This window comes from Polyodon spathula, chromosome 26, assembly GCF_017654505.1.
Source record: "Polyodon spathula isolate WHYD16114869_AA chromosome 26, ASM1765450v1, whole genome shotgun sequence".
NCBI classification, from domain to species: domain Eukaryota; kingdom Metazoa; phylum Chordata; class Actinopteri; order Acipenseriformes; family Polyodontidae; genus Polyodon; species Polyodon spathula.
The window spans coordinates 418,735-445,298 of NC_054559.1; the positions used below are offsets into that span (position 1 = coordinate 418,735).

Here is a 26,564-nt window from a genome sequence, read left to right on the forward strand (position 1 = left end):
TAATATCACAACTCTGGGAAAGTTCAATGGGATGATAATAAGCAGACACTATATACTGGGAGTCGATGGGGGTCAGCTGATAATATCATTATATACTGGGAGTCAATGGGGGTCAGCTGATAATATCATTATATACTGGGAGTCAATGGAGGCCAGCTGCTGATAATATCACTATATACTGGGTCAATGGGGGCTAGCTAGTAATAGCTGCACTCTGGACAGGACCAAACATATTCCTCCCACTTACAAATTCCACCTCACCTCATACACTGGCAAATCAAAGATCAAATTTACATATGCTAAGTTTGAGAACGCTGCTGTCCAGTATTGAAATGCTTAGCATCACAATCTAGAACAGCAAACAGCTTTTACATTTTTTTTAACTGTTACAAATTGTTGCACATATACAGTGTTGGAGACGGTATTGGGTGAAGATGCATTTAATTAATGAACACACTGTTGTTATGAAAGCGATTCTATATTCTACATTCCACAGCAGGCTATTGGTGCTCCTGATGAAGTCAAAGAGGCTTATTATTTTCCTTTCTGCTCCTTCAAGGTAATATTAAGAGGGGGCAAATATTTACAGCATATACTTTAGCTCAGAATTAACTGATAAACATAAAAACACTATGTTAAAAAAACTAAAATGAAAAGCTACAATATTTAGTCTTCCGCCATATTCAGAGCGCCTTCGTGAAACTAGGGATAATGTTTGAATTCTTTGAAGGATACACATCTAGTGCAAGTCGTGTTTACACTGATGACACACAGATTTTTAACAGAGTGTTAATCTATTACTTCTTACTATGATTTCAAGTGATTGGTTTGCATCCTTTATGATTCAGACACACCTTGAGTATATACTGCAGTTTTCTATTTTTAAATCCTGACTGGAATAAATACAGGAGGAATACAAATTCCAATCCAGTTACCAAGCTGTAAAACCAAGCTCTTTATATGCTAGCGTTCTTCCATCCCTAAGACAGTGTTTCTGCTGAGTTCTATTGCAGTCTGGGATGCCAGTTTGCAGTATGTACAATCATGGAGAGCACAGTGCAATGGCTCAGACTGTCTGAAACGGTCATGTGATCTAGGGCACCCTTGCACATTCAGATACAGTGCAATGGCTCAGAGTGTCTGGAGCAGTCATGTGATCCAGGGCACCCTTACACATTTAGATGGCTCTGTCCGTTTCCATCTTCATGAACGATAAAAAGAAAAAGTACACAAAAAATTCCGTCAAAATTACAGAATGTATTTATCAGTGGATTATAAAATCGTCCTTTAGTTTTGTTTTTGTTTTTTTCACTGAAATGTCTTATTTACAGTTGGCAGCATTGGGAATCCAATAGTTTATCAGTCAAAAATAACACGTAAAAAACACCCACCCATTCCAAGAGAACGTAGCTTTGAATATGATTTTATACAGTACAGGTGCCCCTCCTTTCCCTTGTCTGTTCATGGTGTTTGCTGTCGCTGAGCTTGGTTCTGGACTCTGATGCTTCAATATTAATGTATCATCATTATGCTCTGGACCAGTGGTTCTCAACCCTGGCTCTGGGGACCCCCTGTGGCTGCTGGTTTTCATTCCAACTGAACTCTCAATTACTAAACTAGACCCTTGATTGAACTGACAGTTTGCTAAATTATTGACTTATTATTTTAAATGGGATTTTAATTGTATCTAACTGTACTTTTAACTGGCTTTTAACTGTACTTAATTGTACTTTTTCTTTCTGTTTGTTGAAATCTTGGAAAGCACCTTGTGATACTTGTTATGTCACAGTTGTGATTAATTGTTTTGATGTTTATTATTATTAATAATTGAGTATTGTTATTTTTAACTGCATGATTATTTTGAGTTTAACGTCTTTATATATAAACCAAATGTGTTCTTAATTTAGATATACAACAAATCAATCTTCTCTAAGTAAGAGGTTGGCATAGTTGGCGACTTAATTATAGTTTGTATAGTGCCTGATACCACGGGTGACATATATAAATCAAATGTTGTTAATTAGACATTTTTAATTGTTAATTAAATTATCAGTTCGATTAAGGGTTTAGTTCAGTAAATGAGAGCTCAGTTGAAACCCAGGACCAGGGTTGGGAACTACTGCTCTATACCCTCTTTACCTGGCTTTGACCTTGTCTGGAAAATTATAACTGCCCAGCACTGAACAGATTTCCTCATTTCATTCAAACCATGTGACATGTGGCCTGTGGCTTTTAAACTTTGCTGGTCCAGCCTACTCTGCATTATATAAATGGGACCAGCCAGGTTGAAAGGTAACTTTGTCACATGATTTGAATAAGACAGTCTGTTTAGTCCAAGGCAGTTCAGATTTTCCAAACACTGTCACAGGCGGGTAAAAAGATTTGAGGAAAACTATATTAAATAAATATTGGATCAAGGTAATCCAGCCTAACTGCAAACAGAGGAAGGCAAGGAAAGGTGAAAAAGAAATAAAATGCTATTTAACTAAAAACAGCTAGTGAATACACAACACCCCAGTATGAACAGAGGATCATCCCTACAGAACACGTACCGCTTCTTTTCTACCGCAGCCTCAGACAGATCATTTCAGTCACAAAGTATTTCAGAAGTATATGAATAGGAAGCTGGTAGTGTAGTGGTGGTTAGAGCCTCCATTGTTGAAGCGTTTATTTCATTTTTCTGTGATTCCTGTCAAAAATCAACGTTTTCATTCCATCCATATATTGACCACTTCTATCTTTCCAGTATTGAACAGAAGTCCTTTTCTGTTTTGTTGTCTCGTCCTGAGATCCTCTCAAATCTAAACAGCACCTGTATGTGATGTACTATATATGTTCTTCGTATTACAGTAACTTGTTAATGAGAAACTCAGGTCATTTAATTTATTAGTGTCTATGAATTGGGGGGTTTAATAAAATAAAGGATTCACTGAGTTGTCTTTGAAGGTAAAGCATAAGGTTATTTGACATACTATACTATACTGCAGTGTATTAGAGCATTGGGGAGTCAGCCTGGATTGTACTAACCGCCTCTGTGTTTATTCCAGGATAAACAAATAAGTGGTTGATGCAAAGCCAAGTAGACAAACATTTCATAAATGTTTCTTAGTTTTTTTTATATTGTGTGTTTAAAATTGAATAAGAAAGACTTGAAATTGGTCAGGACTTCCATTAAACACCTTCAATTGGCTTAAAAATGATTGATCGTCAGTTGTCTTTGCCCGATGTTTCAGATACTTCATTTGAAAATGTTCTTATTTTATTCAATATTTTTTGGGGTTGCTTGGGGTATATTCATACCATACAGGCCTTATAACACGATTATTCATCGCTCACATGCTCTGGCCTAAACCTAAGATCTGAAACTCCACGTATATTCATGTTCCTTGTAGTTTACATTTTGAAGAGGGTTTCTATTTGTTCTAGTTGATTCACTCTTTAAACCTTCGTCCGGTTTGCAATTTCTTATAGAACGGATCTTGCTCGGTCTGTATCGGGGTTCCTGCTCGTTCTTGTCCCAAAATTCCCGTTCCAGGTTTCCTCCGGAGTGTGGATTCCCGGCTCTGGCTTTCCGAAGCCAGCTCCAAATGGCCTGTGGTCAGTTCTGTATCAGGATCGCTAGCTGAAGATGCTGGAGAAACGCTTTTCACTTTCCGGTAATTCCGACTGCATTCCCGATTCAGATCGTTAAGTTCGTACGCTTCCTTGAGTTCAGATGCACTCCCGCCATTGTTAGCTGCAGTCTTCCATTCCCAAGGTCCTCCGTTCCCTGATGAAATGTGCACTATGGGATGATGAGGAGCATGAGCGTCTACAGTGACAATGCTGGAGCTATCCCGCTCGGAAGGGGGTCTGTAGTGGGAAGAATCAGAGCTGGAAGAAGTGGATGAAGATGTCTCGGAGTGTTTGGGGGTCACTGAAATTAGCCCCTGCTGCTTGGACATAGCGATCACCTGCATGATCCGAGGCTGGTTGGCAGCCCGCAGAGAGGAAGGGGTTGGGGCAGGGACTCCTGCTGCTGTCTTCTCGGCTATGGAGATCCACTTGGCCCGGGCGCCTGAGCAGCCTTTAGGGGATGGAGGGGGAGCCTCTTCTGGGATATGTACCAGCTGAGGAGCCACCGGTCTGGGAGGGATCACTACTCTTGCCCCTGGGCCTGCACTGGGTCGAGACTGGACTGTGGGATACAAAGAAGATGGGACTACCAAGTCCTCCTCTTCAACATCATCTCCTGAATCGGAGCATTCTGAACTCCCATCCCGCTCCTCATCCACTCCTAAGCTCAGCCCGACACTTCGGAGCTCCATGGATTTCTGCTTCCACTCTGACAGCAGCTGTTTGGAGCGCAGGGGGTCGACAGGCACGTGAATGGTCATGTGGCGCCGGGCTGGGTCCTCTGCGGAAGGGGTGTGGACACGCGGCAGTGTGTTGCTGAAGGTGACCATGTTCTCTTTTCCCATGGGGCTGCGGGGGGCAAGGAGCTCCACATCTACACTGGCCCGCTTCAGGCTGCCCAGGGACACTTTCTCCCTTTGGACCTGGCGATTCAGGCCCTGCATCCTCTGGGGGGCGGCCAGCTCGTCTGTGCTCTCGGACGGGTGGTTCTTCTGGTAGACGGAGTCGTGGCCTCGCTGGGTCAGGGCGCGGAGGGCATCCTTGGGGGGCGGCTGGGGAGCGCATGGGGAGGCGTCCTCAGAGTATTTGAAGTTTGCCACGGCGTGGAAGGCCTGCAGTGAGATGGTTTTGGTTCAGATTAAGTTAAATGTTTGTTACCCAGATGACTGGGTGGATTCAAAATACATTTAGGACATATTGTTAATGCAAACAGGAGCAGTACAATATTGAAGCCCTATTTTGAAGAGAGTAGAAATTATCTACAGGGAATAAAACAATTGTGAAAATTGCAACAAAACTTACTCAAAATAAATTGCAGACATGCAATACTAAAAATAATTTGAGGCCAAAATACATGAACTCTATATGTGTAAAGTGAGTGTTATCATATATACAGTATTTTAAAAGGATACATTTCCAACTAGAAAACACACAATAACACACAAATCTGGCCCTTGAGATCTGTATTATTAAATAAGGAACTGATTGAGGTGGTTAAATGTGTTAAATTAAGGGATTTAGGGTACAGATGGTACAGATACCTGACTGGAATTGTGCCCTCCTGTAATAGGCTATTAACTTGCAGATTTATATGTATCCTGTAAATGCATGGTTGTTGGGATAGGTGGATCTCACCAGGTAAGCAGCGATGCCAGCTCCGATGAAGAAGCCCACGTAGACGTCGATGGCATGACTGCGGTACTGAGTGATCTGCGTGAGTCCACAGAGGCCGGCCGCGATGGCGAATGCAAACACCAGCATGGGCTTCAGCAGTTTGGTGCTGTCAGAGATCGTTGAATTAAAGTACATCTGTGAGGAGACAGCACATTCAAACTGGATCAGTACACCCCAAATACCAATCAGAGCACAGCTCAGATCAGCCATCAGCAATCCCAACTCAGATCAGCCATCACCAATGACAACACAGCTCAGATCAGCAATCACCAATCACAGCTCAGATCAGCAATTAACAAACACAACACAGCTCAGATCATCAAACACCAATCACAACTCTGATCAGATCAGCAATCACCAATCCTAAAACAGCTCAGATCAACAATCAACAATCACAACACAGCTCAGAACATTAATCACAACACAACTCAGATCACCAATCACCAATCAAAGCTCAGATCAGCAATCAACAATCATAACACAGCTCAGATCACCAATCACCAATCGCAGTACAGCTCAGGTCAGCAATCACCAATCATGAGTCAGCTAGGTAGCTTAATAGGCATATGTTAAAAATCCTAGATATAACAAAGATTTTTTTCTTTTTAGATTGCAATACAGATAATCCCTTTTAGTTGCATGTCATTAATTTGAGATACTTTCACTATGTATATTTGATCTCTAACTTAACTTAACTTAAAAATAAACGTATAACTTTTCCACTAAAAATCTTCCAATGTCTTCACGAAAGACTTCTTACCGAAAATCGTATTAAATCGAACTACATTTTCATACAAAATAGTTTTTTGTAGTTATGGATGGAATAGCCTAAATTGCTATTCCAGTATTTGAAGTTATGCAACATTGCAGACACAGACAGACAGACAGACAGACAGGCAGGGTACTTACTGAAACATACACCGCAGCAAAGGCGGACAGTGTGGCATGCTGGGATGGGAATGTCTTCCTGCCACAAAACAAGAAGGAACAAAGCAAAGAAGTTGTGTTTAGAAGCACCCAAAAGAAAAACTAATCCTGGCAATCTAAGAGCAACACATGCTCCATTTCCATATCTACGGATATACATAGCAACACATGCTCCATTTCCATATCTCTGGATATACATGAAGCTTTTCTGGACTGTTAGTTTATTTTAAGTGTCCAAAAAATGTTTTTTTTTTTTTATGAACACCCACATTTTTAAAGAACAGTATTTCAATAACTCACGATTTAAACCTTTGTGTGTCACGAAATCTAAAAATCATAAGTTGTTTATTAACAGTCTAGAAAGATTAATGCGTATGAAACGGTTTGGGGTAATAAGAGGTACCTGGCAGACATGATGGCGTGCTGGTCGGACCCTGCACAGATGTCTCGGGTGATGTAGGGGTTGGAGTCGCAAGACACCCCTGGCATGGTGTAGTTCGGCTTGCAGACAGTCAAGAAGAAGGGGGCATGGTAGCCAGTGGCCAGCTGGATCACATCTGTCACCAGGGCTGTAGCACAGAGACCAAACACGTGGACACCTGCCAACGAGAAGAAAGGACACAGACAGGACTGAGCACTGAGCCACGGCACACTTACACTGACCTACAGGGCTAATACCGAGGGTTGTGGTGTATACAACACTGAAGATTGACAATCTAGGTTTAACTATAGCATGTATTGCTTCTGTGAGTGGGGACAGGGCGACAGTCTTACCCACAAACCTTACGGTTCTGCGCAGGAAGGAGTTGAAATTGCAGCCGCCAGCGTTGATGCTGCCCTCTACCCTGGGCCTCAGCTTCAGTTTAGACTGCAGGCAGTACATCAGACCCTCTCCAAGCATAATCTGTAGGAGGAACACACAAGAAATTTGCCTGGGGGCATGACACAAGCGACACACTCCAATCATAGGTAAGGGTTCTGATTAAGAATTTGCAATTATAAAATTATAACAGATTTGATCAGGCTTCATATATTTCTATTAAAAAGGTTTTTCTATTTTCTAAGGGTCCAGACCACTGGTTAAGGAAATGCTCTTATTTACAATAGCTGCACAGTTAGTGATGGAATCTGTCTGGTTAATAATCTTGTACCAATTTGTTTTCTTTAGCGTAAAACCCTACATTTATTATAAAACTTTAGACAAGAACACCAGACCTTTTCCAAGCACAATCTACAGGAAACAGACAAAACTTGTGAGGCAGACAGACAGATGGCAGTTACTGCTCCTCACTTCATCAGGCTACCTTGCACAAATACTTTGTGATCAGCCAATGGTGGCCTCTTGATAATCCCAAGAACCCCACTGAAAATCCTTGTCCTAGGCAGTGAGTTCAGCTCCTATACCTTGGGAATACTCTAAAAAGCCCTATCAGGTCAGAGCTGAGATTTGAAATCCAGACACACTTTGATTTAGCCTTTTCCTTTTTTGTTTGTTGATGCCCTGGTCCCTTTGTACATGAAGGATGGAATATCATTGCTGGGCTGCTGGAAGTTGTAGGTAGTCGTGGTACACTCACTGAGGCAGCAGGACCTGCGAAGGCCAGGCTCAGCAACATGAGCAGTGGGATCAGCTCGTCTCCGCTGTCCACGTAGGGCATGCTGAGCGATCGGTCATGGCAGCGGAACCCCACATGCGCCGGTCGCAGCAGGTCTGTGAGCTCCAGGAAATACAGAGAGACCATCGAGGAGGCTACGATCGGCAGCTGAGGGAGACAAGGACAGTCATTTCACTGAGTAAATGAGGGAGCTTAGATCAAATCACGTACAAATCAAGCATATCTTAGCCGCTTCCAACAGCAGATCAAATCGTCAATCGAATAGCTCTTATTCGTCCTTTGATAAACAATACGTCCAATGATCTACAAGGAAATGATTTTTTTCTTCTCTCAAAGGATTTTTATCTTCTCTCAATACATTCCATCACCACTGTGCGCCAGAGTTCGCCTCCTCCTCCCCAGCTTTTTGGCTTCATCTAACAGGAGGGCAGCTATCCTGCCCCCCTGCCCATGGCTTCCCTACGGCCAGCCTCGCCAGTTATCTGTGAGCTAATTTATGGGGTACCTCGAAAGGCGAGGCCAAAGACTAAATAATGTGGTGTAAAATACGTATAATGTAGTAGTATTGTCTAGTCTATGTTTTAATAACTAATCTATTTCATGCATTTCCTGACTGAACATACATCAGGAGAAATGAGGGATGAAAAGGAGCAGAGACACAAAAGGAATGGGGAGAGAAAGTTAATAGGGAATCCGTAATTCAGAGAATTTTTCCAGAAAGATATGAAAGGGGGATACGGAGAGAAACAGGAGAAAATAGAAGGGTAGGCTGACAGAAGACGAGAAAGGAGAGTTATGGAAGAGAAGAAAGGAAAAGGAGAGGAGAAAAAACAGAGGGGGAAGAGGGAAAAGAACAGAAGAGTTAAAGAGATGTGCCAGAAGGAGAGAGGGAGATTTGAGTCTTTTTCACAAGCCATCTGCAGCATCTCACCTGACTATCAATCAGTGAGAGCTGGCGTAATGCGGAGGTGTTGCATGTGTGGAGCGATCGATACATACAGTGATGAATTCATTTGCAGTGGGATTCAGATGTTTATACGACAGCGTGTGGCTAGCCGTGCTGTCTTCAGTAATCAATCATGTGGATTGGAGTTTGTGCCAGGATTCTTCGGGTAACTATTTGTCTTTCTGAGCTGCCTCACACTAAGGACAGGAATATTCATTGGAAAATATTCAAAGCACTACCCTAAGTTTTCAATCTAGCCTGTCCACTTCAATTGCCAGTAATTGAATTAGCACATTGGTCTTTTAATGCTGGTTTTGAAATGCCATCTAAACTGTCTGTATATTTATTAGTTAACATTGTTTTTATGTTCTCCAAACCATGTGTTTGACCAAACCAAACTGGGAAAAACGTCAGTAGAAAGAAAAACCTATTATCCAATCTAATTGGGACAAGGTGGTGTTTATTTACAACTGTGAAATCACTGGACTGTCTTTCCAATCGGGTAATCTCCTAAAAAGATAGAATTGAACCCCTTTACCTGTAAATGTATAGTGTACAATATTACACTGTTCTGTAAACACCAGAGATTGAGGGCTGACTAATCAGGGTTTGGATAATCAAGGCTTTGCTGTTTATTACCAAAATCTTTCAAAATGGGGAGTTCATGTTTAAATCTGCTATAGACATACACAAATGTTTTGCCTGCATATTCCATAAATGATTGTATTCAGTGTTTGTGAATACCCAGCTATGAACATGACACATCTATAAACAGTTGTTTCATGCTATTCGATACGTTTCTGTATGTGTGAGCTTCCTACGTCTAACCTTGTTGCAGGTGTGGCTTGTGCTTTTCGTGTTGTTGTGATACACCCTGCCAGTGAAGCGTGCGAGAGAACCCATTCTAGACAGGGTTAGATGCAGGTGACAGTGATGTAGAAAGGTATTTAAACTCATAGAGCATAGAATATTTACAAACAAAAGGAGGTCATTGGACCCATCAGTGCTCTGTTCCTAGTGGCTGATCCCAAAATGTAGTGGGTTCTTCGTAGAGTCAGCATCAACAAGATGGCAAGGTAAACCATTCCATACCCTCACCCCTCTCCGTGTAACAAAGGGTTTCAAACCCTCAAGGTCCTGTTTTTTGCTTATAATGTTGGCTGGGGGTTATCTTTGTCAACTCTTTTTAAGATTTTAAAGTCATCAATCAAGCTCCCCCTGTTGTGCCAAATACAGTGTCCATGGAAAATAGTGTCCCTGACAGTATTTGGCTCTATAATCAGAATTCTAAGCAAGTAATCCATACATTTCTTGATTTTATTTTTGTATAATAAATTATTGTGTTGTCAACATCCTGAGTACACTGCTACAATTGTGTGAATGCAAAGTAACTAAACTGGGACGATTTATCAATTTCAGTGTTTCAGACTGGGATAAAAAAAAAATTAAGGCAGAAAACTGAGACAAAACCACTTTTCAAGCGTAAACACACGTAGCACTGGTTTAATAGCAGTGCTGATGCAGTGTACCCACCTCAACAAAGTAGAAGCAGGGCAGGAGGGTCATACTGTCTTTAGGGGGTTTCTTCTTGGGCTTGTCTTTCGGGGAGATCATCTTGACCACGTCTCCAGCAAAATCCCAACCTGAACGGAAGCAGAATCAGAGGGTCAGGCCCACCTCCACGAAATACAGGAGAACAGAACGCTCCCTGTGCTTGGGATGTTTCACGCGGTCGCTATTCCATGCATTTACTCCAGCTTTTTAGAGGCATGGTCTGTTTCGAATGTACTTTCACTCAAATAGGCTCATTAGATGTGCGTGATAATCCCAGTTCATTACTGCAATTTTCAATCGAATGTGAATCTGTTACTTTTTTTTCTTTGCTGTTGCTGTTATGTAATTTGTCCATAGAATTATATAAATGTTGACACAATTTAGATGGTCCCTGAGCACCCACTGAACTTCCATGAGAGTGTCTTTTACTCGTCTGCCAATTTGATTTCTTCACTTATCTAAAACATTTAGAACACTCTAAACAAAATCAATAATGGTGTAACGTCAATTTTTGATACGTTGTCAACCTTTGCTGTCGGAAACAAAATTGTATAATCATCAAACTCTGCTACCTGGTCAAAATTTCATCTGTAGCTATTTTTTTTGAGTCAAGTTAAAACAACCCAACAATTCTTCTTGGTGGTTATATAGGGAGTAGTTAAAAATATATAGCAGAACTAAAATCATGTAATATAATTAATATTACTTAATTTTAAACTATCAACAACATGATTGAAATTCACACCAGGAAATATCTTTAACAGTAATAAGTAATAGGTGTACTTTAGGGTTAGGGTCAGTCAAAAAAATTGCAGACAACGTATAGTTGTCTTTTTATCTTTTGCTTTTATATTTAAAAAATGTATCAAGCTCTATATTACACTTTACTGTTCCTTAACACAAGCTGTCTTTATTTAATACAAAACTAAAGAGGACTTATTACATGTGGAGTACAATGTAACTTTTATCTCTTCTCTCAATCCACAGGTACTTTCTCATCCAAAAAAATACCTAGGAGTTTTTGATGAGCATCCTCGGTCTGAAGGAAAAACTAAATCTGGGCATGCTCAGTGCACAGTGAAATAGTCTGGGCATGCTCACGGCAGGGTGAAATAGTCTGGGCATGCTCAGTGCACAGTGAAATAGTCTGGGCATGCTCACGGCAGGGTGAAATAGTCTGGGCATGCTCAGTGCAGAGTGAAATAGTCTGGGCATGCTCAGTGCAGGGTGAAATAGTCTGGGCATGCTCAGTGCAGGGTGAAATAGTCTGGGCATGCTCAGTGCAGAGTGAAATAGTCTGGGCATGCTCAGTGCAGGGTGAAATAGTCTGGGCATGCTCAGTGCAGAGTGAAATAGTCTGGGCATGCTCAGTGCAGAGTGAAATAGTCTGGGCATGCTCAGTGCAGGGTGAAATAGTCTGGGCATGCTCAGTGCAGGGTGAAATAGTCTGGGCATGCTCAGTGCAGGGTGAAATAGTCTGGGCATGCTCAGTGCAGGGTGAAATAGTCTGGGCATGCTCAGTGCAGGGTGAAATAGTCTAGGAATGCTCAGTGCAGCAGGGTGAAATAGTCTGGGCATGCTCAGTGCAGGGTGAAATAGTCTGGGCATGCTCAGTGCAGGGTGAAATAGTCTGGGCATGCTCAGTGCAGGGTGAAATAGTCTGGGCATGCTCAGTGCAGGGTGAAATAGTCTGGGCATGCTCAGTGCAGGGTGAAATAGTCTGGGCATGCTCATGCTCAGTGCAGGGTGAAATAGACTGGGCATGCTCAGTGCAGGGTGAAATAGTCTGGGCATGCTCAGTGCAGGGTGAAATAGTCTGGGCATGCGTAGTCTAGGAATGCTCAGTGCAGAGTGAAATATTCTGGGCATGAGCAATGCACAGTGCAGGGTGAAATAGTCTGGGCATGCTCAGTGCAGGGTGAAATAGTCTGGGCATGCTCAGTGCAGGGTGAAATAGTCTGGGCATGCTCAGTGCAGGGTGAAATAGTCTGGGCATGCGCAGTGCAGGGCGAAATAGTCTGGTCATGGTCTGTATGCAAAGTAGGAACATTTGATACGTAGCATAAATCGACTTGACTCCAGTTAGTAGGTGCTTGTCTTTGCTAATAAATTGAGTCATTGAAACTTTACTCCATGTTGCTCAGATTCCTCCAAACCCATTATTAAAACACAGCAATCAGTTCACACTTATTTAAAATAAACAGGCTGTATTGCATTTAATAGAGCCACAGATAAGATGATAAATGTTGTATTACTGTCACTTAGGCGGCACAGCATTATAATTAAATCTGAGTAAAAGTTGTCTGATGTTTAAATACAGGTATTAAAGATATACTGGCAGTAAAGATAATTGCCTTAATACAAGTTCCTCAAGTGCTGTCTGTGTATCTTTACAAACACATTTTAAGTCTTTTTCTGCAGTTTTTCCGTTTTTCTGTTTTTTGCAGTGTTTTCCTGTGTTTTTCTTTTTGTGTTTTTTCTGCTTTTTTTTGTGTTTTTTTTGTCTGTTCTTTCCTGACGTGTTAATGCCACAGCTTGCCCGTTACACTCCTAGACAGCGACTGGAGCTGGTGTGTGTGTGTCTGCGGGAGTCTTTTTTTCCCCTTTTCTTTCATTCCCTATTTGGCACACTTCAGCCCTGCAGCTGTCTACATGGTAATGCTCTCCAGATACACACAAGGCTTGTCTTGTTAATTCATTACCCAGAATACAAGACTGTAGAGATGTGTCACCAACTTCTTTTTTAAAAACCCTTCGCAGGTTCTGTTCAAATCTGTTGTCTTCTGTTTGGGGAATTGATTTTCAGATGGCATCTCAAGGGCTCATTGAAATGAGACACTGTTTTGAATGTGGGTTTGCAGGGTCCTAACACCTGGGGGTTACCAGATTAACTAAAATAACTGTATATAGCAACCCAATCGTAATTTGAAAGTTAAACATCAGGTGTATTTATTGCTGATCATAACAAATCATTGTTTTCGTAAATTATATAAAAAGCCAGATTAGAAAAAATATGTCAGCTAATTCCATTTAAACACGTGATATAGGCCTTCACACAATCAGAATTATTTAACAAATAAAAAATGATGACGTTAGTTTGTCCAGATGTCGCTTATGATATAAGAGTGCCATCTCATTCTGTACTCTGGGTGACAGGACCACTCAGCTGCTCTTTACAGTCTGCCTATCCACCCAACGTGATCACAAGAGCTTGGCTTTGCTCTTCTCTGTGGCACTGCTACTAAAGGTTACATTGATATTGGGGTTCCCCCTCAGAGGCATGCTGACCCCTGTGTGACACCCCAAGCCTCCAGACAGATAGCCTGTCCACTTCGTACACTGTTGATGGATGTCTCTTTGTCCTGAGTAGTTATTAGCTGGACAGATTGAGCACTAATGGTCATTAAACCACTGGCAGCTATGTATTCATTTAACTGGGTGCAGGGGAGGGTTTCTGAGAAAAACAGTATCAGTTACAAAAAATAGCAACTTACATGTGTCAAAAAGGTGGCTGCGGTTTGAGGTGATATTAGGTAGGGTGTAAATCAGTTTCATTGATATTAATTACGGTGTTATAAAAGCTTTTTATTTTCCATTTGATATTTTGGGGGAATTATATTAAAAAAAGTGATATTAAACAGGTTTCATTATAATAGACAAATAGACTGAATAGCAGCTTACAATATATAGTATTCAGTGTCACTGTGAAGCTATCTATTTATCTTTTTCCAGTTGTGATATTTTTAATGTGAGTTTGCGGGTTCCCAACACCCCTACAACATGTTTTTGCACCCCCTCAGTAAACTGGGAACAGAATGCACCCCACAGAAGGGGAGGTGACAATGTTGTGAGCAGGTCAGGATTGGGGTCAGGGTTTTATTCTACAATACTCGCATCATAGATTCAACATCTATAGAGAAAAGCTCATTGTGTTTTCTTGCTTGTTTTTCTTTCCCCTGATTCTGCAATCATTCCGTGTCACTCTCATTGCTATTACTACCTTCTGTGTGTTTGTGTCTTTTCATATGGTCAAGGTGTCTTCTTTAGTGATACGAAACATAGACTAGATAAGCCAAAGTGTCTTTATAGTGATCTACCACTTTAGACCAAGTTTCGGTACCAAGTTTCCTTTTGTATTGCTGGCAATAGATACTGTGCACTAGATGGCGCTGGTACTAGCTAATATACAGACACAGAGGCTGATCCGACTTACATTGAGTCTGTGACAGGAAAATAGAACTGGAGATCACCTCCTGGACTCTGCCTGAACACAGACTGATCCAACCAAATGAACACAATATCTGAATGATTACACACAGGAGGCTAAGGGGCAGGACAAAAAAATTAACATTAACATTAACATGCAATACCAAGCATCCGTGTATATTATATTAGGAAGACAATCTTTAAAATAAGTGAAAATATGAAACTTGGCAAATGTTTTGACCAGAAGACCTTTCTTAAAAAAAACATTCTTGTTGAAAAGTTTTATGATTGAAATAATTACTTTTTTTTTTTTTGGTAGTATTTCTAAATTTAGCACTCTGGAGATTTGAATAGTCAAGGCTAATGTCAAATCCAATATATAGAAAAAAACCTCTTGGGGGCATGCAAGGGTTAAAACCAGCTGGGAACCACAAGACGTGTCCTGAATGCTAATTACCAGAGAGCACTGTAGCCAGACACTGGTATACCAGCTGTGGCTGAAATCTTCAGTGTGAAATCAGAGAGGCTACAAAGCCTGTCAGGAACAAAAAGAACCCATCCCCCTTACCCCTTACCCCTTACCCCTTACCCCTTACCCTGTTTGCAGCTGCACATTACAGGGAAACGTCAAATCCACAGTGTATGGGCTGCCCGGTCTAGGAAAGCAGAACGAACAACTGGCTATTTTGAAAAAACTGAATTTTTAAACAAACCGGGCATCAAACAATCTAACCAATTTGTACCAATGATCCACTTACTAATAATAATAAAAAAAAAAAAAAAAAAAAATCCATAACACCTATTTTTCTTTTTTAAATAAATTATTATCTTAATAAAAAAAAAAAAAAAAAAAACCCTGTCTATTTTATCGTCACATTCTCAGCCTTAAAATTACCTCCAACGAGACCTTAAAAGATGAATGTTGAGTTTGACGTCCTGTAGCAATGACCACTAACAGTACAGCTAGCATAACACAATACCGCCTTGTCTTTAATTGGGAAAGCAAGGCTTAATCAATATTCAAGCAGTTTATCCAACACTGGCATTGTGTTTTAACCATTTCCACTCTCACAGCATATTGCTACACATACATTTTGCTGTCCATGCAAAGCAGAAAGATAGTCTCACCTCAAAAAGAATATGACAAAGGGAAGGATGTATGCTTTTCTTTGCTCTTGCACAGACTCAGTTCATATCCATAACCCTTCTATTCTATCAGCACTTGTCCCATTCAAGGGATGAGAGACAGAAGAACAGCATAGCAAGACAACTCCAGCTCCCAGTCAATGCCAGCCAGATGAATAGAAAGCTGGATCCTTCATGTGAGTGTCCCAGGTCTGAATGGCTATAGATCCTGGGGTGGTGTGACTGGGGGTGCTGTGAATCCTCAAGGCTGCTGTGTGTGTATCCAGCTCAGTCACACACTGTGAGCAGCATTGCTAAGCAAGCAACAGAGAAGTAGAGGAAGGCATTGCTGCACACAAAGGCAGTGTGTGAGAAGGGGGTGTGGGGGTGGGGGTAGGCGGGTAGGCGGGTAGGCAACCCCCCCCTCCCCCCACTCTCTGTCTGTCTCTCTCACTTTCACACAATCCCTCCCTTCCTCTCGGTCTCTTATTTTGGATCTTACATAGAGAAGTCTCCAGGTAAAAATGAAAAGACAGCAAGAGAGGAGGAGGAGGAGAGAGGAGGAAGAGGTCAGAATAATAAAGAATGGATTGGTTTCAGATACATTTACAGCCCCACCCAAGTTCTCCACTTGAATGAACACCTCTTACCCCCAATGGCTTAAAACAACTACAATGTAGTTCAATCGACTACAAGACTGATAGCACTTATTATAATTTTGATACAACATGTTCATACCCCCGTTTTATATTTACTATACATATATTTAACACATCAAGAAGAAGTATAATATATTTTTCAAATATATTTGTACATGGAATATATTATAAGTATATTATTAGTTAAATATGACAAAAAAAGTGGCCTTTTTTTAGTATTGCATTGGTATTTTAAAACACATGGTATATATGTTTGCCTTATGCATGTACCATATTCTTATGAATAGAGACCCCCCCCCTCAGCTCTCACAGTTATGAATAGTTAATCAACATGGATCAGGCCAGTTGTAATAGTCTTAGTCTAAATGACCAGATGCACTGATTCAATGTGTTACACCCTACTCCCTGGGGACAATAGTGGTGCATTATAATCTTTGCATTAATGATGTTCTAAAACTCTACGCGGACACCTATGGATAAAGCCGCTTGTCTGCGGTAAACAACATGAAAAATAAACGTTCCATGGCTTCCAATTTGAACTACAGCTCCAGACACAATACAGCCATTGTGCTTTCAGTCATAAACCCAGACAGGCATGCACACAAGGGTGCAGTCAAACCTACAGAACACAACATGCACAGCGTTTTTAGAATGCAAGAGCACTGATGCAAGCTACAGAAATGTATTTCGGCAGTATTGTTCCACAGTAGAATGCATACTATTGGAAACCATGGAAATCTTAAATATTTAAGAATAAGACAGACAAGAGTCTATAAGATGGGATATATGCCAGGTCTTTAGTGGATGTACTATAGGGTATATTTTTTTTAAATAAATCTGCTGCCTTCTATTTTTTAATGTGAGCACTAAGCAACTTCAGTCGTCATCATGTTGTTTAGCATGAAGTGATGTGATGTGATGTATATACACAAATGGTATTGTTTAAAGACGGTGCTCACATTAAAAAGTGGATGCAAATCTAGGGAAAAAAATGACATTAAATGAGCACAATTGCACAAGTGAACCTACATGGGATACACGTGGAATAAATAACACTGCGGCAACAGGCAAGTTCATTTCTGCAAATATAACTGTGGCACTTTCATTAAAGGTGAGACAACTTCCATCGTCAATATTGCACTTTGGTCGTCACTTGTAGGCAAAATCCGCATCCTGTTCATTTCATTTTCTTAGGCTTTTTTTTTTTTTTATTCTATGTGCAGTAGTTCTGCAAAATGCACTGTATTATATTATTTTTACCCCTCCCCCTCCCATTCATGTTTGGAGAATAATGAACAGATCACACCAAACTTCAGGCCCTTCAACCCAACCTATAGTAACACTCTTGAAGACACTGGCTGGGACACTTGCCTCCTGGTTCCTCTGTTTGTTCCCCTGTGACTAGTCACTGTTACATTCCCTGGCATGCTGCATGCATGCAAACAGAAAGCAGCTCCTTTAACAGGCTACCACATTGTACTTGTACTCACTTGGTTTCTCACAAGCTTCATGTTTTTGTTTTCATCCTGATTTCCCACAGCTGGGTCCTCTTGGTGAACTTCTTCTCGATATAGACTCTCTCTACGCATGGCTGTTTCGCTTTCTCTAACCAGGATGATTGAAGCTAGGGAGGCACTGTGTGCCTGCAGCCCACCCTCACTCCCTGGGGGGGGGGGGATCAGGGCCCTCTCAGAGACCCTAAGGAGGGGTTCAGCTGTGTATTAGTAATAAACTCGCATAACCTTTCCCAGGGCCCACTGCTCCCCCTTTATTAGAGTAATTAATTATCAACAGCTTTGTCCAGGCTGTTTAAAATGAACCAGATTTGTGATCATTAGACCTGAAGAGATTGTTACTATATATTTTGGTAATGAGTGTGAAAGGTAATTACATTAGTATTATAGTATTAATGTACGGCTTTGTAACTGGTGTCAGCAGGTATGGGATAACAAGGTTAGCTTTATAGTATCAGCTGTAATCTACTGGAATGGAATGGCTGCCATACATGTAGAGATGCTGATTTAAGAACAATTTGCAGTGGTCTCTTAATTTTTTCCAGAGTTGTGTATATATATATATATATATATATATATATATTATATATATATATATATATATATATATATATATATATATATATATATATATACACACAACTCTGGAAAAAATTAGGAGACCACTGCAAATTTTTCTTAAATCAGCATCTCTACATGTATGGCAGCCATTCCATTCCAGTGTCTGTTGAATTCCAACACAGGCACACCTCATTCTACTGAATGAGGTACTGATTAGGGGATCACCTGAAACAAATCTTATTTAACGAGGAAAAGTATAAAAACACTCCTGTGGTCATCACTATCCTCTTGCAATAGGACCAGCTGGATGGCAAAACAGTGCTAGTAGTACCTCAAAAGTAATTGGAATCAAAAAATAACTATTGACGATGCCCACAGAGTTGAAAAGGAAAGTTTTGAGTGAGGAAAAGAAGGGTTCAATTCTGGCTTTACTGGCAGAGGGATACAGTGAGCGTCGGTTTTCTTCCATCCATAAAATTTCAAAGACAGCGGTTCATAAGAACAAGGTCAAGCAGCACACATTGGGGACAACAAAGCTACAGACCGGCAGAGGGCGAAAACGACTCTCCACTGACCGGGATGACTGCCAACTCATTCGAATGTCACTCAGCAACCGTAGGATGACATCAAGTGACCTACAAAAAGAATGGCAAACGGCAGCTTGGGTGAAGTGCACGGCGAGGACGGTTCGAAACAGGCTCCTAGGGGCAGGGCTGAAGTCGTGCAAAGCTAGAAAAAAGCCCTTCATCAATGAGAAGCAAAGAAGAGCCAGGCTGAGGTTTGCAAAAGACCATAAGGATTGGACCGTAGAGGACTGGAGTAAGGTCATCTTCTCTGATGAGTCCAATTTTCAGCTTTGCCCAACACCTGGTCATCTAATGGTTAGATGGAGACCTGGAGAGGCCTACAAGCCACAGTGTCTCGCACCCACTGTGAAATGTGGTGGAGGATCGGTGATGATCTGGGGGTGCTTCAGCAAGGCTGGAATTGGGCAGATTTGTCTTTGTGAAGGACGCATGAATCAATTCAAGTACAAGGTTGTCCTGGAAGAAAACTTGCTTCCTTCTGCTCTGACAATGTTCCCCAACTCTGAGGATTGGTTTTTCCAGCAGGACAATGCTCCATGCCACACAGCCAGGTCAATCAAGGTGTGGATGGAGGACCACCAGATCAAGACCCTGTCATGGCCAGCCCAATCTCCAGACCTGAACCCCACTGAATACCTCTGGAATGTGATCAAGAAAACAAAACTGAGCTGCTTGAATTTTTGCGCCAGGAGTGGCATAAAGTCACCCAACATCAATGTGAAAGACTGGTGGAGAGCATGCCAAGACGCATGAAAGCTGTGCTTGAAAATCAGGGTTATTCCACCAAATATTGATTTCTGAACTCTTCCTAAGTTAAAACATTAGTATTGTGTTGTTTAAAAATGAATCTGAACTTATTTTCTTTGCATTATTCGAGGTCTGACAACACTGCATCTTTTTTGTTATTTTGACCAGTTGTCATTTTCTGCAAATAAATGCTCTAAATGACAATATTTTTATTTGGAATTTGGGAGAAATGTTGTCAGTAGTCAATAGAATAAAACAAAAATGTTCATTTTACCCAAACACATACCTATAAATAGTAAAACCAGAGAAACTGATAATTTTGCAGTGGTCTCTTCATTTTTTCCAGAGTTGTATATATATTCTCATTCTCATACTTCTAATTTTTTAATTAGAAGATATGACATGGGTGGTTTCATCGATCATCTCTTACAGCCAATAGACCATGAAGAAAAATATATTTAATGAAACTACCGTTCAATTTTTTTTTCATGAACATAAAATCCTATGTAGGCCCACTTTGTGCAATTCTGCTTATTTTAAGGTGATTTTTCTTACAGTGCATCGTTTTTTAATTGCGAGTGCCCTCTTTTTAAGCTTCAGCAGTCAGTGTGTCGTATGCTGTTTGAGGTGTAATGAATATTTAACAGTGATATTGTGTAAAGATGGCGCACACATTAATAAACAGATGCAAAGTAGGAAAAATGATCTTAAAACGATCAGTATTGAACAAGTGAGTCTTTATAGGATTCCCTTCCTACAGACTCCTGTCTTTCATGGATTTTAACATCGTTATACAGGGCGATTCATAAATAAAGCACCACAGGAAAAACTTAACTTCAAATAAGCCTTTATGGAGGACAGAAACACATAGTGTTCATGTTATCTAAATGTGACCGTGTCTGCAGGCGCCTGTTCATTCACTAACAGGCTCCTGTCTATTTCATAAGCATTGCTAGATCAGTGTGTTGTCTCGAAGCGTGTAATTCAGGGTTCTGAAGCCACCTGCTGGTGACAGGTTGCAACAGCACAAGCTGCATGCAGCTATTGGAGGGTACACTGTCTGGGATTAGGGTTGTAACAATAATCAATTATGATCAAACTTTGGTCTTGACTGAAAATGATTCTCGATGATCATGATCTAAAGATTAAAAGGATCTGCACCACTGCAATCGAGATGAAGTTCAAATTCCACGTAATTAAGTTGGCAATTAGAAATGTACATGAATCCAGAGCCCCTTATGTTCTGGGAGAGAACAGTATGGCGCTATATTTTAAAAAGCCTTCAAGCGAAAAAGCAGACCGACAAAAAGGGGAAAAATAGTGTGCAGGAGAGAAATAACTACCGAGTAGGGATAAAGTAGCAATTCACGAGAAACACGATTAAATAATTGCGATTATCATTATCACTTTTACCCAATAACAGATACTGGGAATTAAAAAATGTTGTCCAACCTCAGCCTGGATTTTCCACCTTCCCTTATTAAGTAAAAATGTGCCTTCATTAGATATCTCAGTTTAAGGCACATGCAATGTGATTTTGTAATTTAAGAATACATGGAAATTATACTACAGGTGCTGTCACAGAAATACTGCACCATTTATTTAAGTTAAATTAGTTATGCTTTATCTTCCTGGGAAAATCAGGCCCACTGTTGCAGACACTTTGATTTTGGGCTTCACCTGAGCAAATGATATCTGCATTACAAAAATATAGTAAATCTGAAGCTTGTCTGGACGACATATTGATAAAGCAACATGATCTGTTTTATTAAAGAAAGAAAAAACACCAATTGTACAGAGAACTGTATACAAACAACTATTAGAAAAAAAAGTCTATTTACAAAATGAAATCCAAAAATCTGGCAGGTCCAACAAAGACCACCGTGGTTCATTCTCGACCCTGAGCTGGGTGGTGGTGCTGGGGGGGTTTGGGGGTTCTCTCTCAGGACACAGTGGTGGGGATCCTTCTCCACAGACCCCCGCACAGACAGTTCTTAATCCAGCGCTGCTCCCACTGCTTCAGTGCAGTAGTCTTGTTCGGCACTAGCAACATGGTGACACAGCCACACCTGTGGAGAGCACACAGACACACACACACACAGGGATTTTTATTTCTTTGACTGGAAACCAGCTGGCAATGGCTTGCGATTCTTAAGGCAGATTAGAAAGACTGCAGCATTTACAGGTATTTATTTCTGCTAAGAAATAATAAAATAATAAATAATAATAATAATAATAATAATAATAATAATAATAATGGTACCTAGGATTATATAGACAGTAACATCAGGTAGACAATCTGATACAACACTGATCCTAGTATACTCAGAACAAGCATGTCAGTGATATTGATCTTGGTTTGATTACTACGGGAGCCTCTTACCTGGTGCATGCCTTGCTGTCCTTGGTAGGGCAGACGCCCGGGTGCAGACAGCGCAGACTGTCCATCCTCTGAGAGCCAGGGCTCCTGTCAGGAGACAGCACAGACAGACACATCAAACACAACAGCAGCGTTGCATACACAACATCATAGGGTTCACTATGACACATTTTCCAGGAAATTATTTCACAGCTTATGATTAACCGCAGGGAGCAATAGCTAATGAATCGTACCAGCTTTAACAGAATCACCACTGGCCACATTATAGTTGTGCTGAAAATCTTTCTGTCTTAGTTTTTTTTTGTTTTTTTCAAAACGCTCAATCTATAAGGAAAAACCATAAGAAACTAAGGTCAAGTAGACTAACCTTTTGGCTAGTGCTTCCTTCAGTCACTGTGTGTATAGTAGCATTTACTTATTTATTATAAGTAATGCGTTAAGGACACAACATAAAATGACTGCTATAATTCCACAAGCAGTGTAGTGTTCTGGATACGTGTGTCTGCAGGTACACGTGGAATGATTGTGGATTATTAAATTCCACCCACATGTAAACAGATTATCCAGAATGTTTATTTGGAGTGCTGTACAGCTATGGCCAAAATTAATTACGGTACGCTAAGAGGGACAAGACAGGAAAAAAAATTAACTGTGATTGACAGACCTCATGCTAAAAACATCTGCAGCACTTATTCAAGAGCAACGATAATTAGAAGTACTATAGTTTTCAAAAAGCGCAATTTTTATTGTGTTTTTTTATGGTGTTTGAGGGAGGAGTATATTGAAGTTTATTTCTGCGGATACAACTTGATCAAGACGGCGAAGAAGTCCTAGAACTGTAAATGGAAAGCAATTGAGCTCGCAGATCAGATCAGGGTCTGACTAGGTAAGGACACATACCAGTGTAGCGTGGAAAGGAAAATAACAAGAGAGAAATGTCAATTCAACACCGAGGAGGTCGGTTTTCCCTCTTTTCTTACAGCAGTTTTGCAAGGCTTAACTCTTTAACATATGGTGCGTTTCATTCTCTTCAACCAGCAAGACAACTAAACACTCCTGATCCAGGCAGGGCTTCGGTGAGCAAGAGGAGTTGATCCTGTGGCTATACCCTAAACAGCAATGCCACAGGGAGAGCGACACTATGCTGCTGCTTGACACTGCAGAACACCACACCCCCCACTCTCCCAACTTCCTGTCTGTGTCAGGATTCTGCAGCGTCTCTTATTAGCCATAATACATGCACACAACCAAAACAGAAATGCATTTAAGAAACTTAACAATCATACAGCTAAAATGTACTAATTATTATATAAATATATATATTTTCTAATTACTATATATATATATATATATATATATATATATATATATATATATATATATATATATTTTTCGTGCGCTGCTGTACTAACTCCTGCACCAGTATTAGTACAGTGTGCTGTGTACCTACGGTATTATATATTTGTTACTGTAGGATTACCGTACTTTTTATTACATTAGTAGATTTTAACACATCTTTATTATTAGTGTAATGAGTGTCTTAATAAAGATTTAACCGCATACACGCTTGCTTGTTTTGGTTACTGTGCTGGTGATTGGGGGACATTGTCAGGTTATTGTGTGGGAGTTTATACCATCCATCTCATACTGTGGGTGAATCACGTTAACACAAATGTGCCCGTTCTAAGCGGTGGCGACTGTATATGGGAAAACTGCAAAGTGGTGTGTAATTCAATATGTTAACGTAACATTATTTCAGGTTTCAATTCAATAGGGTGATGCAAAACCTTTGGCCATAGCTGTATATGCCTTGCACGTAAACGTACAAAACGTCCCTCATCTTAAGAATAAAACCAGGGTCTGGCTCTGGTGGGTTTACCTGGAGAAGATCTCTACCGGTGCCCCTGAGCTGAGTCCTGGCAGACTGTAGGGCTTCCCGAACTGCAGGGCCAGGGGCTGCTTGCTCTGCAGCTTGCTCACCACCCCGTTGTTGATGGGCAGCCAGTCCATGTTGGGCACCAGGAGGAGGAGGAGGAGCAGTCACCCCCAGGGGAGGTGGAAGTCGGCCACCTGGAAAGGGGGCGGAGCCACGGTGCGTAACGTCATCGACCTGGTCGGGAAGTGCGGTGGCAATCAGGGATTGGTTGACGGTGGTTGCCCTTGCTGACCAATCGGGACGGTACGGAGCGTACAAATGGGGGCGTGGCCCACGAAGGATGAAATAGAAATGGTGGAAATGACAAATGACTGCTTCCTAACACAATTTGTCAAGGCACTGCTAGAGGGGAGGCATGCCTTGATTTAGTCTTTTCAAATAACGAAGATAGAATAACTAAAACAGAGGTCAGAGAACCACTGGCAAACTCAGACCACAATATGGTCTCATTTGAAGTGTTTTTTAAAACCCCAAAAGTAATGACTAAAGCTAAGGTTTACAATTTTAGAAAAGCAAACTATGAAGGTATGAAACAGAGACTAACAGAAGTAGACTGGACTAAAATAGACAAAACACCCACAGAAGAAGGATGGTTGTTCTTCAAAAATGTAGTACTAGAGGCACAAAACAATTACATCCCTAAAGTAGACAAATCTAAATGTAAAACTAAATTGCCAAAATGGTTTAATAGATCAATTAAAAAAAAATATTCAGCGAAAAAAGGCACTTTACAGAGCATTAAAAAAGGACCAAAAAGAAAGTACGCAAAAAGAGTACACAGAACTGCAAACGCAAGTCAAAAAGGAAGTTAGAAAGGCCAAGAGAGAAATAGAAATGAACATTGCTAAGGGAGCTAAAACCAATTCCAAAATGTTTTTCCAATATTACAACAGCAAGCGAACATTCAAAGAGGAGATTAAATGTTTAAGAGATACAAATGGCAAAATCGTAGATGAAGAAAAAAAATAGCAAATATATTAAATGATTACTTTTCACAAGTTTTTACAAAGGAAGATACTGACAACATGCCCCACATGTCATCCAGTTCCTATCCAGTTTTAAATAACTTTAGCATAACTGAGGCAGAAGTGTTAAAGGGACTAGGAGCTCTTAAAATAAACAAATCCCCTGGGCCGGATGAGATCCTCCCAGTAGTACTCAAAGAAATGAAAGAAGTAATTTACAAACCGCTAACCAAGATCATGCAGCAGTCTCTTGACACAGGGGTGGTACCGACAGACTGGAAAATTGCAAACGTAATACCGATCCACAAAAAGGGAAACAAAACTGAACCAGGTAACTACAGACCAGTAAGCCTGACTTCTATTATATGCAAACTTATGGAAACTATAATAAGATCCAAAATGGAAAATTACCTATATGGTAACAGGGTCCTGGGAGACAGTCAACATGGTTTTAGGAAAGGGAGATCGTGTCTAACTAACTTGCTTGATTTTTTTGAGGATGCAACATCGATAATGGATAATTGCAAAGCATATGACATGGTTTATTTAGATTTCCAGAAAGCTTTTGACAAAGTCCCGCACAAAAGATTAATTCTCAAACTGAACGCAGTTGGGATTCAAGGAAACACATGTACATGGATTAGGGAGTGGTTAACATGTCGAAAACAGAAAGTACTGATTAGAGGAAAAACCTCAGAATGGAGTGTGGTAACCAGCGGTGTACCACAGGGATCAGTATTAGGTCCTCTGCTATTCCTAATCTACATTAATGATTTAGATTCTGGTATAGTAAGCAAACTTGTTAAATTTGCAGACGACACAAAAGTAGGAGGAGTGGCAAACACTGTTGCAGCAGCAAAGGTCATTCAAAATGATCTAGACAAGATTCAGAACTGGGCAGACACATGGCAAATGACATTTAATAGAGAAAAGTGTAAGGTATTGCACGCAGGAAATAAAAATGTACATTATAAATATCATATGGGAGATACTGAAATTGGAGACGGAATCTATGAAAAAGACCTAGGAGTTTTTGTTGACTCAGAAATGTCTTCATCTAGACAATGTGGGGAAGCTATAAAAAAGGCTAACAAGATGCTCGGATACATTGTGAAAAGTGTTGAATTTAAATCAAGGGAAGTAATGTTAAAACTGTACAGTGCACTAGTAAGACCTCATCTTGAATATTGTGTGCAGTTCTGGTCACCTCGCTATAAAAAAGATATTGCTGCTCTAGAAAGAGTGCAAAGAAGAGCGACCAGAATTATTCCGGGCTTAAAAGGCATGTCATATGCAGACAGGCTAAAAGAATTGAATCTGTTCAGTCTTGAACAAAGAAGACTACGTGGCGACCTAATTCAAGCATTCAAAATTCTAAAAGGTATTGACAGTGTCGACCCAAGGGACCTTTTCAGCCTGAAAAAAGAAACAAGGACCAGGGGTCACAAATGGAGATAAGACAAAGGGGCATTCAGAACAGAAAATAGGAGGCAATTTTTTACATAGAGAATTGTGAGGGTCTGGAATCAACTCCCCAGTAATGTTGTTGAAG

The 26,564-nt window shown here is 40.6% G+C and overlaps 1 protein-coding gene across 1 annotated transcript; it reads right to left on the reverse strand.

Moving 5' to 3' along the window:
• Nucleotides 1–579: 579 nt before the first annotated feature.
• LOC121300570 (phospholipid phosphatase-related protein type 3-like) lies at nucleotides 580–16,012 on the reverse strand. The gene is made up of 8 exons (XM_041229153.1): nucleotides 15,667–16,012; nucleotides 10,312–10,421; nucleotides 7,794–7,979; nucleotides 6,991–7,120; nucleotides 6,620–6,815; nucleotides 6,199–6,256; nucleotides 5,251–5,424; nucleotides 580–4,727 (listed from the first exon to the last, which is right to left on the reverse strand). The coding sequence occupies exons 2-8, from the start codon at nucleotides 10,390–10,392 to the stop codon at nucleotides 3,432–3,434; spliced, it is 2,121 nt and encodes a 706-aa protein (XP_041085087.1). The 5' UTR covers nucleotides 10,393–10,421; nucleotides 15,667–16,012; the 3' UTR covers nucleotides 580–3,431.
• Nucleotides 16,013–26,564: the final 10,552 nt, after the last annotated feature.

What these genes read in the sequence shown, in the direction of transcription:
- LOC121300570 (XM_041229153.1), bottom strand. Translation starts at nt 10,392, where the DNA reads ATGATCTCCCCGAAAGACAAGCCCAAGAAGAAACCCCCTAAAGACAGT. An exon ending in CCTGCTTCTACTTTGTTGAG is followed by an intron (nt 7,980 to 10,311) that starts GTGGGTACACTG and finishes TGTCTCCCTCAG; the next exon opens with CTGCCGATCGTAGCCTCCTC. An exon ending in TTGCTGCGGTGTATGTTTCA is followed by an intron (nt 5,425 to 6,198) that starts GTAAGTACCCTG and finishes GTCTCCTCACAG; the next exon opens with ATGTACTTTAATTCAACGAT.